This window comes from Lemur catta, chromosome 5 (assembly GCF_020740605.2).
Source record: "Lemur catta isolate mLemCat1 chromosome 5, mLemCat1.pri, whole genome shotgun sequence".
NCBI lineage: Eukaryota > Metazoa > Chordata > Mammalia > Primates > Lemuridae > Lemur > Lemur catta.
The window spans coordinates 86,722,228-86,738,484 of record NC_059132.1 but is presented as its reverse complement, the minus strand read 5'-3'; the positions used below and the strand labels follow the sequence as shown (position 1 = coordinate 86,738,484).

The 16,257-nt window shown below is 35.4% G+C and overlaps 1 protein-coding gene across 3 annotated transcripts in view; it reads left to right on the top strand.

Moving 5' to 3' along the window:
* Positions 1-16,257, top strand: part of NAA15 (N-alpha-acetyltransferase 15, NatA auxiliary subunit) — a 68,757-nt gene that overhangs the window by 38,424 nt on the left and 14,076 nt on the right. For all 3 annotated transcript variants that reach the window (XM_045552261.1, XM_045552259.1, XM_045552258.1), the window contains 4 exons: positions 364-516; positions 1,103-1,231; positions 2,252-2,465; positions 11,911-12,104. In XM_045552261.1, coding sequence (XP_045408217.1) covers positions 364-516; positions 1,103-1,231; positions 2,252-2,465; positions 11,911-12,104 — 690 coding nt within the window. The remainder of the gene's footprint in view (positions 1-363; positions 517-1,102; positions 1,232-2,251; positions 2,466-11,910; positions 12,105-16,257) is intronic.

Genomic DNA, 16,257 nt, shown 5'->3' with positions numbered 1-16,257 from the left:
ACAATTATTTTTGAGTATTTTTACTATGTGCCATGCATATATATATATATATATGTATGTATATATATATATGTATATATATGTGGATATATATGTATATAGTGTGTGGGGCAACGGGGATATAACAGTAGACAAACTATTAAAACAACTCTTTACTGTCAGATAGCCTGCATTCTTGATGGCCAGAAAGGTATCAGAACTTACATTATGGAAGAATACATGCTTCTACATTGATTAACATCTTAAGGGTCAAAGAATACCTTTTCTTTCATTTGTTTTTTAATTATTTACCAGCAGGTAACCAATTACCTGCACGGTAAAATTAGCTACTTACTGGTTTATTTTGCTTTTGTACCTTGTAAGCACGCTGGGAATATTAAAGAAGCTGCGAGGTGGATGGATGAGGCCCAGGCCTTGGACACAGCAGACAGATTTATCAACTCCAAATGTGCAAAATATATGCTAAAAGCCAATCTGATTAAAGAAGCTGAAGAAATGTGCTCCAAGTTTACACGGGTTTGTACAGCTAGTTTTCTTATTAATAAACAGGACATGAGCCAGTTCATCCTTGTATCCCTTGCTCATTTTTCAAAGTTTGTTTTTAATGCTTTTAATATGAAAATAGTCCAGATTTTTTTTTTAATGGCCCCAGCTGCTGAACAGATTTTAATTAAATAACCATATCAGAAAGAACTAGAACCAACATTAGTATAAAGCATTTTCTTTTTTGATGACTGTACAGTGGGATTTTAAACTCTGGTTTATATTGGTGTATCTTCAGTTGCGTTTTTTAGGGGTTAAGGGAACTAATATTTATTGAGTACCTGCTATGTGCTAGTGTTTTGTTTCTTATGTTAATTCCTATCCCCAGTTCTATAGACCTTTTGTTTAATTACTTGAAAAACTACATAATATTTTTAGTGGTTAGAAAGATAATTTCAATTGCTCTCACATATTAACTATTCTTTTTGCTGTAAGAATGGGTAAAAAATTAAATTATTTTGGAAAAATTCAAATCAGTTGAACATCTTGTTCGTAAATCCTGTGGTGAAGTTACGTATTTTGTAAGAAATGGCCTTGAATATATATGATTTTCATATAGGAAGGAACTTCAGCAGTAGAGAATTTGAATGAAATGCAGTGCATGTGGTTCCAGACAGAATGTGCCCAGGCTTATAAAGCAATGAATAAATTTGGTGAAGCACTTAAGAAATGTCATGAGATTGAGAGAGTAAGTACTTCATACATATGAGTTTCTCATTTTATTCTGTTATACATTGAAGATTTTGGGCAAATTGTATATAGTTTTTTCCTCTTCTCCCTCTTTATAATTCACAGATGATTTTTAAAATCAGTTTTCACTTTTCTTAATTTTTATAATGGAAATATTATAGACTGTATTTTCAGCCAAACTTCTCTATTGTGTATTCTTCCTGTAAAAATTCTTCTTAAAAACTTCTGGAATTTTGTGTCTTGGCTATGTTTTTATTGATTTTTTTTTAACCTTTTTTTTTTTTTAAACTGTTGCTGCTTCTTTAGTAGTACCTGCAAAGTTTATTAAGTAATCCTAGAAGCCTGTTCATTGTTAGGTTGATTAGTGATGCTGTATACCCTTGATAAATACAAGCTTTGACACCTTTTCATGTTTCTGTAGCCTATATAATTCCTCGTTTCTGATAAATTCATTGTTTTTTTTTAGTCCTCTTCGCTTTTGATACATTTTTATGACGAATAGTTGGCTTCCTTTTTGTGTGTTTTTCACAGATAAACATAGTTTATATAATTAATTTCCCATTTATATTATAGTCAAGTGTAGAACATCACAGTTGAAATTTGTAAGTTTTTGGTTGCTTGACTTACTTGCTAATTGATTCCTTTCTCCCATATCAGCATCACATTGCATAAGATTCAGATTTATACTCTCAAAAATTACAAATACTACATATTATAATCCTTTGCAAATTGTTCTAAATATAAAAACTCACAATGTTCAACATGTGAATCTACTGTATTGTACCATCATGTATACTAATAAATTATGTTTGATATTGTCATAATAGCTTTATTTAAGTATGATTAAGGAAGAAAAATATCTATTAAAGCTTCCCTTATGTTCAGCAAACAATTTAATGCTAACTGTGTGCCATATCCTGTGCTAGATTGTGGCCAACTGTATTTACTTATTTGGAATGCAAAGTATTTATAGACATTGCTATACTTCAGTATAATAATAAAAAGATAATTTTGTTAGCATTTTATAGAAATCACTGATGACCAGTTTGACTTTCATACATACTGTATGAGGAAGATTACCCTTAGATCCTATGTGGACTTATTAAAACTAGAAGATGTACTTCGACAACATCCATTTTACTTCAAGGCAGCAAGAATTGCTATAGAGATCTATTTGAAACTTCATGATAACCCCCTTACAGATGAAAATAAAGAACATGAAGCTGATACAGGTATAATATTCAGAGATTTCTCATTTTCTCTAGCATGTGTATCTGTGTTTATGTTTTTGAATAATATACATTTTTCTTGAGCTTCTTACTGAGCACCTTGTGGGAAGATGTTATACAAGGTTAGAAAATGATGGTTATTTTGTGAATTTCTCTAAGCAACAAAAGAAAAATTTTGTTTACTTTTATACTTTCAAAATAAGTTAAACATTTGATTTGTAATTGCTCATTAGCATTTAAGACATTTGCATTTTATTAGTTTTACATTTGATATCTGGTTTACCCAATACTATAAATTACTAGCTACAGTACTATACATTGCTAACTATTAGTGTGGGACTCTACATTAGCATTGGCTGTTACATAACTAGCTATTCCTTTTTTAAAGAGTAATTTGTAAGTAAGCTACTAAAAGGTGAATATTGCTTAGACATTAAAATCCAGTTTGGAATTAAGCTAGGAAAATTGCCCAGTGACTTATCATTTGACCCATTTTTAATGTGCCATTTTTGTAGCAGAGTGTCAAGATGATTAGGGAGAAGTCTTCACTAGACAGTTATTTGGGAAAGAATTTCAGAATAAAACTGATCTTGCATGTAGAAGGATATAAATTAATTGTATGTCCATATATTTTGTGACTCGGTTATAGCAAAAATGTTGTAAGAGTTGGGGCATAAAAAGTGTCGGATTTTTTTTCTTTAGTCCTTAGTTTATTCCTCTTTTTGAGGATATTACTGGTTACTTTCTATGTGTTTCCACCTGTTAAAGAACTTTTGAATTATTTTGTTAATATGTTGTTAATTTTTACTTCCTGTTGCCTAAGGACAGTTTAGAACTTTCTAAGGCCAAATAGTGAAACCCTTGTATAAATTTCACTTGAATCTATTCCTGCCTATTGATGCTGCTTCAACTTGGAAGAAAATACCAAAAGGAAGAATCTGCTGGACAATTTGTAGTTAAAATTGACAGCTATGGCCCTCTGGCTTCTTTTGTTTACCTTTTTTTTCTCTCCTGGTTACATCCTCTTCTTCAAGTTATACAAATAATACACAATTAAGTCTGATTATACAAAGTTGAGACAGTATAGAAATATACCTAGCAAATATGAAAATCTTTCACTTTTCTACCATCCATTCTCCTTTCCAGAAGTTATCCCTGTGAAAGGATCAATTCCCTTTATGCACAAGTACAGTTTTCAAAGTTTTTTTTTTTTTTGAGACAGAGTCTCGCTTTGTCGCCCAGGCTAGAGTGAGTGCCGTGGCATTAGCCTAGCTCACAGCAACCTCAGACTCCTGGGCTTAAGCAATCCTACTGCCTCAGCCTCCCTAGTAGCTGGGACTACAGGCATGCGCCACCATGCCCAGCTAATTTTTTCTATATAGATTTTTAGCTGTCCAAATCATTTCTTTCTATTTTTTTTTGGTAGAGATGGGGTCTCACTCTTGCTCAGGCTGGTCTGGAACTCCTGACCTAGAGCAATCCACCCGCCTCGGCCTCCCAGAGTGCTAGGATTACAGGCGTGAGCCACCGCGCCTGGCCCAAAGTTTTATTTGTATGTATATTATGCTCATGTTTCAGGGTGGTTCTTGGCAAGTGTTTTTTTTTTTTGGTTTTTTTTTTTTTTAAGTCCATTAATGGGATTATAACCTGCTTGGTGTTCTGCAGACTATACTTTTTATCCCCCAATTAATAGTGCTGCTCTGTGTTTGGACACTTATCCAAATGACATTTTAATGGCTATGTAAGAATCTATGTGACTTTTTTTCACCATTATAGTGCTATAGTAATCATCTTTGTCCATCATTATGCACATGTTTAGCATGGATTGTTACAAGTGAAAATTGCTGGGTCATAGGGTATGATTATTTGAAATAGTGTCAAATTACCTTCCATAAAGGTTTGTTTCATCAGTTTTTTATTACCACCAATATTGTATCGAGATTTTTTTTGTTTTACATTATTGTTAACTCTAAAAGTTATTGGTCCTTTACATTTTTGTTATTTTGGGTAAAATATCTCATTTATAATTTCTAAATTTTTAGTGGCATGGAACATCTGCTTATATTTTCATGTAACCTTGGGTGTCTTCTGTGAATTCCTTGTTCATTTCTTTTGCTTGCTTTCTTTTTAAACTTATTGATTTGTAGGGATTCTTCATATGTTCAAGATTTTAATCCTTGTTTATATATTGCATTGCTTATTATATACTTTCTTACCTTCACGTAGGTTTTACCTTTATTTATGGTGAGTCTCTTTTTTTTTTTTTTTTTGAGACAGAGTCTCACTTTGTTGCCCGGGCTAGAGTGAGTGCCGTGGCGTCAGCCTAGCTCACAGCAACCTCAAACTCCTGGGCTTAAGCAATCCTGCCTCAGCCTCCCGAGTAGCTGGGACTACAGGCATGCGCCACCATGCCCGGCTAATTTTTTCTATATATATTTTTAGTTGTCCAGATAATTTTTATTTCTATTTTTAGTAGAGACTGGGTCTCGCTCAGGCTGGTCTTGAACTCCTGACCTCAAGCGATCCACCCGCCTCAGCCTCCCAGAGTGCTAGGATTACAGGCGTGAGCCACCGCGCCCGGCCAAGTCTCTTTCATTATATAAAAGTTTTAGGCTGGGTACAGTGGCTCGCGCCTGTAATGCTAGCACTCTGGGCGGCCAAGGCAGGAGGATTACTTGAGCTCAGGAATTTGAGACCAGCCTAATTAAAAGTGAGATCCTGTCTCTACTAAAAATAGAAAAATTAGCCAGGTGTTATGGTGCACACCTATAGTCTCAGCTACTGGGGAGGCTAAGGAAGGAGGATCTCTTGAGCCTAGAAGTTGGAGGCTTCAGTGAGCTATGATGATGCCACTGCACTCTACCCAGGGCAACAGAGTGAGACAAGAAGGAAGGAAAGAAGGGAGGGAGAGAGGGAGGGAATTGAACCCTCCTCTTTGCTGCCCTCTTTCATTTAAAAAAAGGTTTTAATTTTTAATATTTAGTCTTGTTTTTTTTATGCCTTTTGGGTCTTGCTTAGAAAGGCTTTTTCTACTTCAAAATTAAAAATACATTTATGAATATCTTTTGTTTTTCTTCTAATACTTTGCTATTTTTAGATTTGGCTATTTAATCATCTGGAGTTAATTTTTATATATGATGTAAGATGAAGAGTGGCTTTCTACCCTCCCCTGCCAATATACTACGAACTCAACAGTACTTGTTGAATAGGTCAGCATATTCTCCACTGATTTAAAATGCTACCCTTATCATGAACTAAATTCTGAAAAAATAATATGGTTGGTTGTGGGCATGGTATCTTGTTCTAACAAATATTAAAACTTACTGTGAAGACATAATTAAAACTATATGGTATTGACATCAGTACACAGATAGGTTTCTTTTCTTATGATCAATTTCTCTCTTCTTAATCTAATACTATGTCATCTTTAGAATTTTTATGGTTTTACATGCGGATTTTTGCTTATGCATGAACTGTAAAATTAACTTGTCTTCCAGAAAGTTTCTTCTGGAATTTTTGATTCAAAACAGACTACTATTTGAGAGGGGGTGTAAGAGGTGGGCCTTAAACAATATTGAATTTTTATATACCAGAATGTATGTGTCTTCTATTTACTTTTTAGTATAATTATTGTTACATAACTTTGGCAAATTTACTGTTAGCATTATTCCTATGTGTCCTTCTTCCTGTCACAATATTCTAATATAGTACAATATTTTATATTAGGTCATTAAATATGAACTGTCCAATTTCAAATCAAAAGTTCAGGTTATTATATCTCAAACAAGAAGTAGTATAATTAAACTATTGACACAGTTTTGCCATCTTTACAGTAGCTTGTTTATGCCAGCATCGAAGAAGCCTAGAGAGCAAGTGGTGATGAAATTGCATAAGGCGTTTTCCACAGTTTGTTGAGAATTGAATATTTTTCCTTGCAAGAAGTGGTCCAAAGCCTGGAAGAAGTGGTAGTCAGTTGGTACAAGGTCTAGTGAATACCATGGATGACATAGAGTTTCCAAGTCCAGATTCTATAGTTTAAGCAGTGTTTTTTTGGTGACATGTGGTCTTGAAAAAGGATTGGCCTGTCTCTACTGAGCAAGGTTGGCTGCTTATTTACGAGCATCCTAATTTCGTCCAATTGGTGACAGTAGACATTGGCTGACCGGGTTTCATGAAGCTGTAGTGGATAATACCGGCACTGGAACACCAACCAGACACCATTAGTTTTTTTTGATGAATATTCAGTTTTGGACTGTGTTTCAGCACTTTAACCATTGCGCCGAATGCTTGTGATTGTCAAAAAGCATCCGTTTTCATCACATGTAACAATATGGTATAGAGATGGTTCACCTTTCTGTTGTGACAACAAAGAAAGGCAAGCTTCAAGAGGATTTCTCTTCTGACACTCATTTAATTCACGCGGAACCCATCTATCCAGCTTCTTTCCCTTGCCCATTTGTTTCAAATGGTCGAATATTGTGGGAATAATGACATCAGACCTTGCTGCTTAATTCACACATAGGTTGAGATGGATTCTCTTCACTACAGCTTTCAGCTCATCATTATCCACCTGGGTCTCAGGTCACCCACATGGCTCATTTTCATGATTAAAATCACCAGAATAGAACTTCTCAAACCATGGATGTACTGTGTGTTCACTAGCCACATCCTTCCCAAATACTTCATTGATATTTCGAGCTGTCTGTGTTTTATTGGTTCCACAATGGAACTCATATTCAAAAATAACACGAAGTTTAGACTTATCCATTGTTTCACAAAAATTGCTTTAAAAAAATTTTGAAAGATAATCACAAGCCAAAACATGTATTTGAAAGAATGAGGATGTTCCTATAAAAAAAAAACCAAAAAGGTTCAAAGTGAATGAAATGTCAGAGATACCAACTGTCAAACTTAGTACTGAATAACCTAATATGTCAAGTTGGTATTCTTACTGATCTCTGACATTAGTCAGTTATCTCTGATAATAGTGATTTTTCAGTTGAATCTTGAAAGTTTTCTATGTCCAGCGGTCCCCAACCTTTTTGGCACTAGTGACTAGTTTCATGGAAGACAGTTTTTCCGTGGACTGAGGGTGGGGGTGTGGCGTATTGTGAGACAGGGCGAGGTGGTATGGAGCTCAGGCAGTGATACACGGCCCATTTCCTAGCAGGCCATGGACTGGTACCTGGGCCATGGCCCAGGGGTTGGGGACCGCAGATGTAGACCATTATGTTGATCTATAAATGGTAGTAATTTTGTTTCTTTCAGTATATATACCCTCCTCCCCCAGTGTCTTATTGCATGGTTGGAGCTGCTAAAACAGTGCTGTTTAATAGGAGCAATAGTGTACTTGCTGCCCCTTTTTCTTTAGAGCGAGAACTTCTAATGTTTCACCATAAAAGTTTGCTATTTATGGTAAATATTTGGTAGTTACTCCTTATTTGATTGAAAAGTTATTTTTCTTTTCTTGTGTTTTTATCTTTTCAGTAAACTTTAAAGTCATTATTTGGCCAGATTTATTTTACCCTCTTACGTGGATGTTAGTTAGTATGACTGGTTATAGTAGTCTTCAAATGTTATTTTCTGTGTATGCACATGTATATACAAACATATTTTTTAAAAAGATGGTGAAATATTATCTTCTAGCGCAGTAGAATTTTCTTCTAGTTCCTTTTAAGCTTTATTAGGCTCACACAAGTAATAACTAATATATGTAAAGTTGAGAATTATAGTACTTCTCTAGATAATTAGTGCTAAATTAAGTGAAAGAGGATTTGAACTCTTAATTTCTTGGTAATTCTATGGTGAACTGTCATGAGTCCTTTTAAAGCAGTGGCAGGCAATATAGAATAAGGCCCATAGGTCAAATCCATACTGCAGTCTATTCTGATAAATAAAATTTTGTTGGAATATAGATGAAGTCAGACCCATTAATTTTCATATTATTTATTGCTCTTTTTTGCTGCAACAGCTGACGTTAGTTACAACAGAGACCTATGACTTGCAAAGCTAAAGTTACTTAGCATCTGGCCCATTACAGAAAAGGTTTTCTGACTTTTGTTTGGTATTTCATAGTGGAAAAATCGTAGAGTTTGGAGTCTAATCTTGTTATTTTTATATTTGACTCTTTAATCGCCTAGAGTTAAGGTTGGTGTAGCATAGTAGAAGAAGCCTGGATTTTGGAGTCCTAGTGAGATAGATTTAAATCCTTGCTCTGCCTTTTACTTTCACCCTGGGTTGTTGTTTTCCTTTGATACCTGTTTTCTCATACTTTACACTCCTAATCTATGAAGTTGTTGAGAACATTAAATAATGTATGTGCTGTATCTAGCATGTAGCAAGGATGCAAGTGGTAGCAGTTAGTTTACCATTATTAAAAGGTTAGCATTTATGTGGCCACCCATTTATAGTCTTGTGCTTTCAGAATGTAATTCTTTTGGTCTTTGTTTGAAGCTTTCTTTTTTTACTGTTAAGGAATTTTTACCAGGAAAAAGATAAACAAATATGTATTTGGTTTGGGGGGTTATATGTTATCTATTGCTGCATAATAAATTATCCCAGAATTTAGCAGCTTAAAACAGCCATCTCTGTGTGTCAGGAATTTAGAAGCATCTAGGTGGCTCTGGCTCAAGGTCACTTATGAAACCTGTGGTTCACATTTTGGCTGAGCCTCCAGTCATCTGAGGGCTTGACTAGAATGGAGAGATCCATTTCCTAGATGGCTCACTCAGAAGGCTGTTGGCAGGAGGCATGAGTTCTTAGTCTCTCCATAGGGTTTCTAGAGTTCCTCAAGACATGGTAGCTAGCCATGAGAGAGAACAAGGAAGAAGCCACAACACTTTTTAAATATTCTGTTCTCTTGACATCACACGTTATTATTCCTTCACATTCTCGTTGGTCATGAGGGAATCACCAAGTACAACCTACACTTGAGGTGAGGAGAATTGAAGTATTTGTGGATATATTTTTAACTGGTGTCGTCTGCATTCTGGTTACAAATTATTTACATTATTCTCATATACAGGTATAGTTGTCCCTCCCAAGGCCTTCAAAAGTCTTACCCATTACCATGTTAGCTTAAAGTCTAGAATATTATCATATAAATCAGGTATAGGTGCTGATGTAGCTCCTTCAGGATAGCTTTTCCCCCCTTATGTATAGTTTTTTAAGTGTAGTTATTTTAATATGAAATCCTGTGAACTGAAGACACAGGTTATAAACTCACTACACACCAAATATAAAATGATGGAAGAGGCATGGGAAAGCCACCGTAGACATTTTCAGGAGGCACACAGGATTTACTGGTTCATGTAGGTTAACAGTTATTTGATTAGCACTCAAGACATAGGAATAATTTTTTGTGGCTACTGGCCTTGCCCTCTGGGTTCTTGGTTGCACCTTGTGAATCATCCATCCTTTCTCTTGAAAGTTAGCATTTGTTTGCTATTGAGTAGTTTTTTGGTCAGCTTGCTGCCAGTAAAATTTGCGGGGCAGTGGTGGGGGGTGGTTCTAAAGGCCTTTTTTCATTGTGCATTGTCTCTGTTTCTTTTAGTCCAAATGTGGTGTGTTTCTGCCCATATAATTCTCTTTAAGACGTTGTAGATCTTTTGTAAATCTTACTGGACTCTATCTTGAACTTCTGTGAAGGGGAGAACACCTTTAAGTTTCTTAGAAGCTTTATTGTTTGAGATCTCTGTGAGTCTGAGTCACCCTTAAAATTTTTAGACAGCCTTTCATCAAGACTGCTGATTAGTGAGGCACCATCATTCTGAGTCCTGGGTCTTAACAAAAGATTTTAAAGCCAAATCCTTTGCTTTCCCTCTTAACATGTTTTCCTAACAATGCCCTGGATTTGATCTTTGCCTAGCAGCCATTTCTGGAGAGACTGAGTTTTCAAAATCATTGAATTCCTGCTCCTTCCTAAAGTTTCTTTCTCCACTTGCATTTTACTGTAAGCAGCAAGAGGAATCAGGTGCTACCTTCAACACCTTGCCTGAAAATCACCTTAGTTAGATCACTCAGATAATTTTGTGCATTTTGTAACATTGTTGCTAAACTTTCTGCCACTATATGATATCCTTCACTTCAACTTTAAACCCTCACCTGCAGCTTTCTCAAAGTCCATCCACCTTTTGCCACTCCCTGGTGCTAGAGTTACTTCCACATTTTAAGTTTTTGTAACAGCAATATCCCACTTCCAGGTACTAACATCTATCTCTATGTTGGTTATTTACTGATGCAAAACAAATGACTCAAAGACTTAACAGCTTTAAATAAAAAACATTTATTATCTGACAGTTACTGTGGGCCAGGAATTTGATGTCAAGATGTCAGCCCAGGCATCTTGAGGGTTGACTAGATTTGGAGGATCAGCTTCCAAGGTGGCTCACTCTCATGGCTGGAGGCCTCAGTTCTTGGCCACATGGTTCTTTCCGTAAGATTGGGTGGTTTTCCTCACAACATGGCAGCTAGCTTCCTCTGAGTGATCCAAGAGAAGACAAGGAAGAACCCATAGTGCTTTTAAGTCCTACCTAATATAAATGTTACATACGTTCATTTCTAGTACATTTTATTAATTACCGCCGAGTCACTAAGCATAGCCCATATTTAAGGGAAGGGGAAATAGGCTTTGCCTTTTGAAGGGGAAAATTTGTAGACAGTTTTTGAAATCATTACGGTGGTATATTTTCATTTTTCAATATTAACAAATGTCCAAATGCTGACGGAGCATGTAGCTTTCAAATTTGTTGCTTGAAACCTAAACAATATACATTTTTCACTTTATTATAGCATATGTGTCAGTGATTTGAGACATCCCACAGAGGTATAAACCTCTAGGGATATTGTTAATTTTTAATATCAAATTTTTAATTTACCATAGAGTTATTCATTTATTTTTGTCGACAAATATTTGAGTGTTTTCTGTATATATTGGCATGCTGTTGGTCCTGAGAATACAGAGATTACAAGTTAATACAGGGTCTCTTTTAACAAGGAGCTCACAGTCTAAAAGAGAAATAGGTATACAAAGTATTGTGATAAGCAAAATATATCAGACATAGTGGCAGCACAGAGAAGAGAATGAATAACTGTTTGGCCTGGGTAGAGAAGGCATAACTAAGAGAGAGCATAGTCCAAAGCCATGGAAATATCCATCAGCTTGTTATATTCATAGGATTGCAAGTAGCTTAACATTGCTAGAGTAACTCCTGTGTTTTGCCATCCTTAAATGTTTACATGCATACCCAACCTGGTTTCCAAAAAAAAGTTTTGAAGTGGTTACATTGTTTGATGTCTAATGTGAAACCATTCAAAGGCTAGGTACCTTTACATGCATACCATGCAATATTTTTTATAGGAGTTTGGGAATATTAAATAGTAGTAGTTGGTAATTACTAATCTGATTAACATGCTTATAATTTCATTAATTAACATTTACTGCCTACAGCAAACATGTCTGATAAAGAGCTAAAGAAGCTACGGAATAAACAAAGAAGAGCGCAAAAGAAAGCCCAGTTAGAAGAGGAGAAAAAAAATGCAGAAAAAGAAAAACAGCAGAGAAATCAGAAAAAGAAGAAGGATGATGACGATGAGGAAATTGGAGGTCCAAAAGAAGAACTTATCCCTGAGAAACTGGCCAAGGTAATTGATATTGTTTAGCACAATTAAGTGAAATTTCATGAGCAGCCGTAGTCATTTTTATACTGTCTTATTTGACCCATGTGATTATAAATTTTAGAGCCAAAAATTTTAATTTTTAGTCTTCTTTTTAAAATATTTTTTTTCTAATTGTATTTCATGTTTAAAACTTGCAGTAATGATCCTTGCTGAGAGTCATCCACTGTGGTATAGTGGAAAAAATTTTGGCTTTTGAGTCATTCTGATCTGGGTCCAGACACCAGCTCTTACACTTTCACTGTGTACCTGCCCTTGGACACTTTGTCTAACCTCTCTGATGGTTTTTTTCATCTATAAAATAGGACTAAGAAAATCCTTACTAGGACTAGAGAAAATATATGTGTGAAACATCTAGTGTCTGTTACAAGTGGTAACATGCAAACTTTTATATCTTGACTAAATTGAGTTTGTTATAAACTGAAAACTATGTATGTATCTCTCACTTACTGTGTTGTCAGTTTACATTATTTCTTACTGGCCTTTCCCATTTAAACCTAATACCTTAAAAATCCTTAAATATTTTCCCCAAGTCAAAATCTGACCTGCAGTTTTTAACCAATAAACTGAAACCACATGAACCATTTTGATTAATAATATTCCTATGCCCTTTCTTATGACCCTTAACATCTTCCTACTCAGTATGAAAATAATTGCATGGACCAAAGGTGGCAGGCGTCTGTAGTCCCAGCTACTTGGGAGGCTGAGGTGGGAGGAGTGCTCGAACTTAGGAGTTCAGCCTGGGCAATGTAGCAAGACCACCATCTCTATAGAAATAATAATTACATAATTTATTACATAAAAGCAATATAGTAAGCACATTGCCCTTGATTTTAATTGTAGCTTCATTAGTATGTAAAAATTCAAAATCATTTCCTTGATTGTTTTATAACTAAGGAAAATTATAATACCAAACAAATAAAGAGTTGGAGAATATGTTTAGAATTATACTAGAGTATGTGGACAGTAACATTTCCCAGACATAGTAATATTGCTGTGAGAAATGTAGAAACATCTAGTTTGGATTTCACAAGGATATATTGACATATTTTCACAAATAATTGCATACCTGCTAGGAACAAATATAGTATCTTTTTATTGTTGAGTTTATTAGAAGATTACAAAGGGAAGTGAAAAAGCACAGAAAATTGACCTTTTAGGCTTCTTGGAGAATTGTGAAGTCATTCAGGGCATAACATCAACTTAGCCCTTCCATCTTTGTGCCTCAACTTCATTTGTTACTGCTTCTTCTACCACCATCACTGCCTACCTTCCACTATTGCTTTTTTACTTGCTTTTCCCTTTATCCCATGACTTTTCCCTAGTGACTTTTTTCTTAGTAACTCTTTGTGTGTTCATATAGTTCTTAATGAGAGGCTCTATTTGGATTGTTTAGTCACTGGTTCACAAAGAGTGTACCTACAGAGCAGAATTCTTGTATCAAGCCCCCTTGTAGACTATTAGGTTTTCCTTGTGTCCAGCGTCAAGTGGTTGCCTTTGGACCAGATGTCAAGCTGTGATCTAATTATTCCTAGGTTTGTAGAGTCTCAGAACAAGATAATACCTATAGAAAGTGCTTCTGACTGCTTTGTTTGGAAGGAACTTAGTTGAAGACAGCCCTTTTCATGGACTGTTCCTTAGTGTACATACTATTCTTGCCTGTTAGGCATATAAGAAGATACTTCTCTTCCTTAGCTAACTTTCTCCAAGATGTCCCTATCTAATTTATGCGTACTCATACCCCCAATGTGGTGACAAAGCCAAATTACATGAAGCCATCATAACCAGGAGTGGCATTGGCTATTTTAAATGCTACCCGTCAAGTCTGGGTCTTTAGTCTATAGTGGGCTGTTTGGGGTATTTTCCTGTATTTTATCATTCTTTCATGGCAAATTTAGTGTCACCAGTTCAAGATAATATACAGTTATGTGTGGCTTAACAATAGGGATACATTCTGAGAAATGCATCTTAAAGGAGTTAATCTGAGAAGTGTGTCCTTAGGTGATTTCATCATTGTGTGGACATCATAGAGTGAGTGTACTTAAACCTAGATGGGATAGCCTACTATGCTCCTAGGCTGTTTGGTATAGCTTCTTGCTCCTTGGCTATGAACCTGTACAGCATGTTACTGTACTGAGTACTGTAGGCAGTTGTAACATAATGTTAAGGATTTGTGTATCTAAACATGAAAAGATACAATAAAAATATGGTATTATAATCTTAGAAGACCACCATTGTATATGCGGTCCGTCTTTGAGCAAAATGTCATTATGTAGCACATGACTATATATGAAATAAAATCAAAGTATTATCAATTTAGTAGTAATTCCAATTAAGAAGGAGAAAAGGAAACTGGGAAGGGGTTCCATTAGTAAATTTAATATTCAGTTAACTGATTATGAGTCTGAGGTCTTGGCTGAAGCTGTATCACTTGTTTCTCAATAGTTGGTATTTGTAAGTTCCCTCACCTGCTACTCATCTTGTGTCATTCCTTGCCTTCAGTCAGCAGCGTGTGAACTGATTTTTTTTTTTTAATGTTGTGTATATACACTTTTATTCCCAGGGCTATAAGTCTTTAGTACAGTATTCTTCCTGTATTGGGTTTAATCACTTTAAACTTTTTGTTGCCATAGTAGAGAGATATACTCCTATACAACATATCTTAATATGGAGATTAGATTTCAAGTCAGTTTGTAAATTTAAAAATGGCATATGATAAACTGCTCTTCCGAATGTCTTAAATTGCCCCTCAAGCACAGTGCAGTCCTATTCCACATGCATTCATTCAACCTAGGTGCATTCAGCTCTTCATGACTGTAATTTTTTCTTTAAGGGAGGCAAGAATATGCATAATGCTGGTAATTCTATCCAGTATTCCCCTCAGTGAACACTGAACCCCAACTGAGTATAAGATGGAAGGCATGACCGCCATTTGTTTACTACATCTCAGTTCTTGTGTGCCTCTCTTGGTGTAAATCTCTTGCTTCAATGATTGTGATTTTGGTACTTTAAAATATGGTTTTCTTACACATAACGCAAACTAGTTGTATTATATATTTATATCTACCTGCCTATCTTTTCAACTTAAGGGATTTTCAAGGGTATTTTGACTTTTTTTTCTTAAGCACTGATTTTTAGAACTACTTCCTATGCTTTTGTATATATAACTATGTACTGCATTATGTATGAGTAAATGAAGAATATAGTTAGCTTTATTGTGGTTACATACATATATTTAAACATTTAGATTTACTCTGACAAAATTTACCTATGAGAGCACACAGAGACTGAGACTATAATGTTGGAACATCTGAACGAGATCTCCTTTGGGGCGTATGTTTTTGTTTATTAGAATTGCAGACAGAATTAAATGCTTTGTTTTCTCTCCAAGTTCACATACTTGTTTTCGCTAAATACAATGCTTGTATTGACTCACCTTCTCTATATTCCTTGTTGTTTCCATTTTGTAATAGCAGTCATATCTCCCTGATAGTTAATTACTCTGGTCTATACATTGACCCTCATTTCAGTCCATACCCCTAGAGCCATGAAAAGCCTCTTGATATAGCTGGGTGGTAGTTTCAGTTTCCAGTTCTCTACTTTTCTTTGGTAGAAACATTTCTCCCCTTGTACTGTAAGTTCCAACCCAGTAAAACATGGAGTCATGGGAACAAGAAGCAAAATATTTACAAATATGTGAGAAAGGCATACTTAATGACTGTCCCTATTTTGTCTTCTATCTCTTGGTTCCTGAATGTACAGTTATTAGAGTGACCATGTCATTGATTGATTTTGGGTTCTGGTTTAGAGCATGTATACTTCAAAATAACATCATCTGGCACTGTAGCTGGGATTTTAATGGATTGTTTTATTGTCCTGTAAGGCCACTGCTTTACATGCCAGGACAAGGTGATTTGCCTAACTTTTTTTTTTTTTAATGCTGTGAAATAATTTCCTTGGCCAGTGGTGTTGGTAAAACCACAATTACTGTACTGGCAGAGGTATGCTGGACAGATAGGGCAAGTATATTTTCCATTGAGGATAAATTGTTATTGCCTCGATGGTGAGAGAAGGCAAATATAGAATCCAGTTGTTGAATGCCCTTCTGATAAACATACTC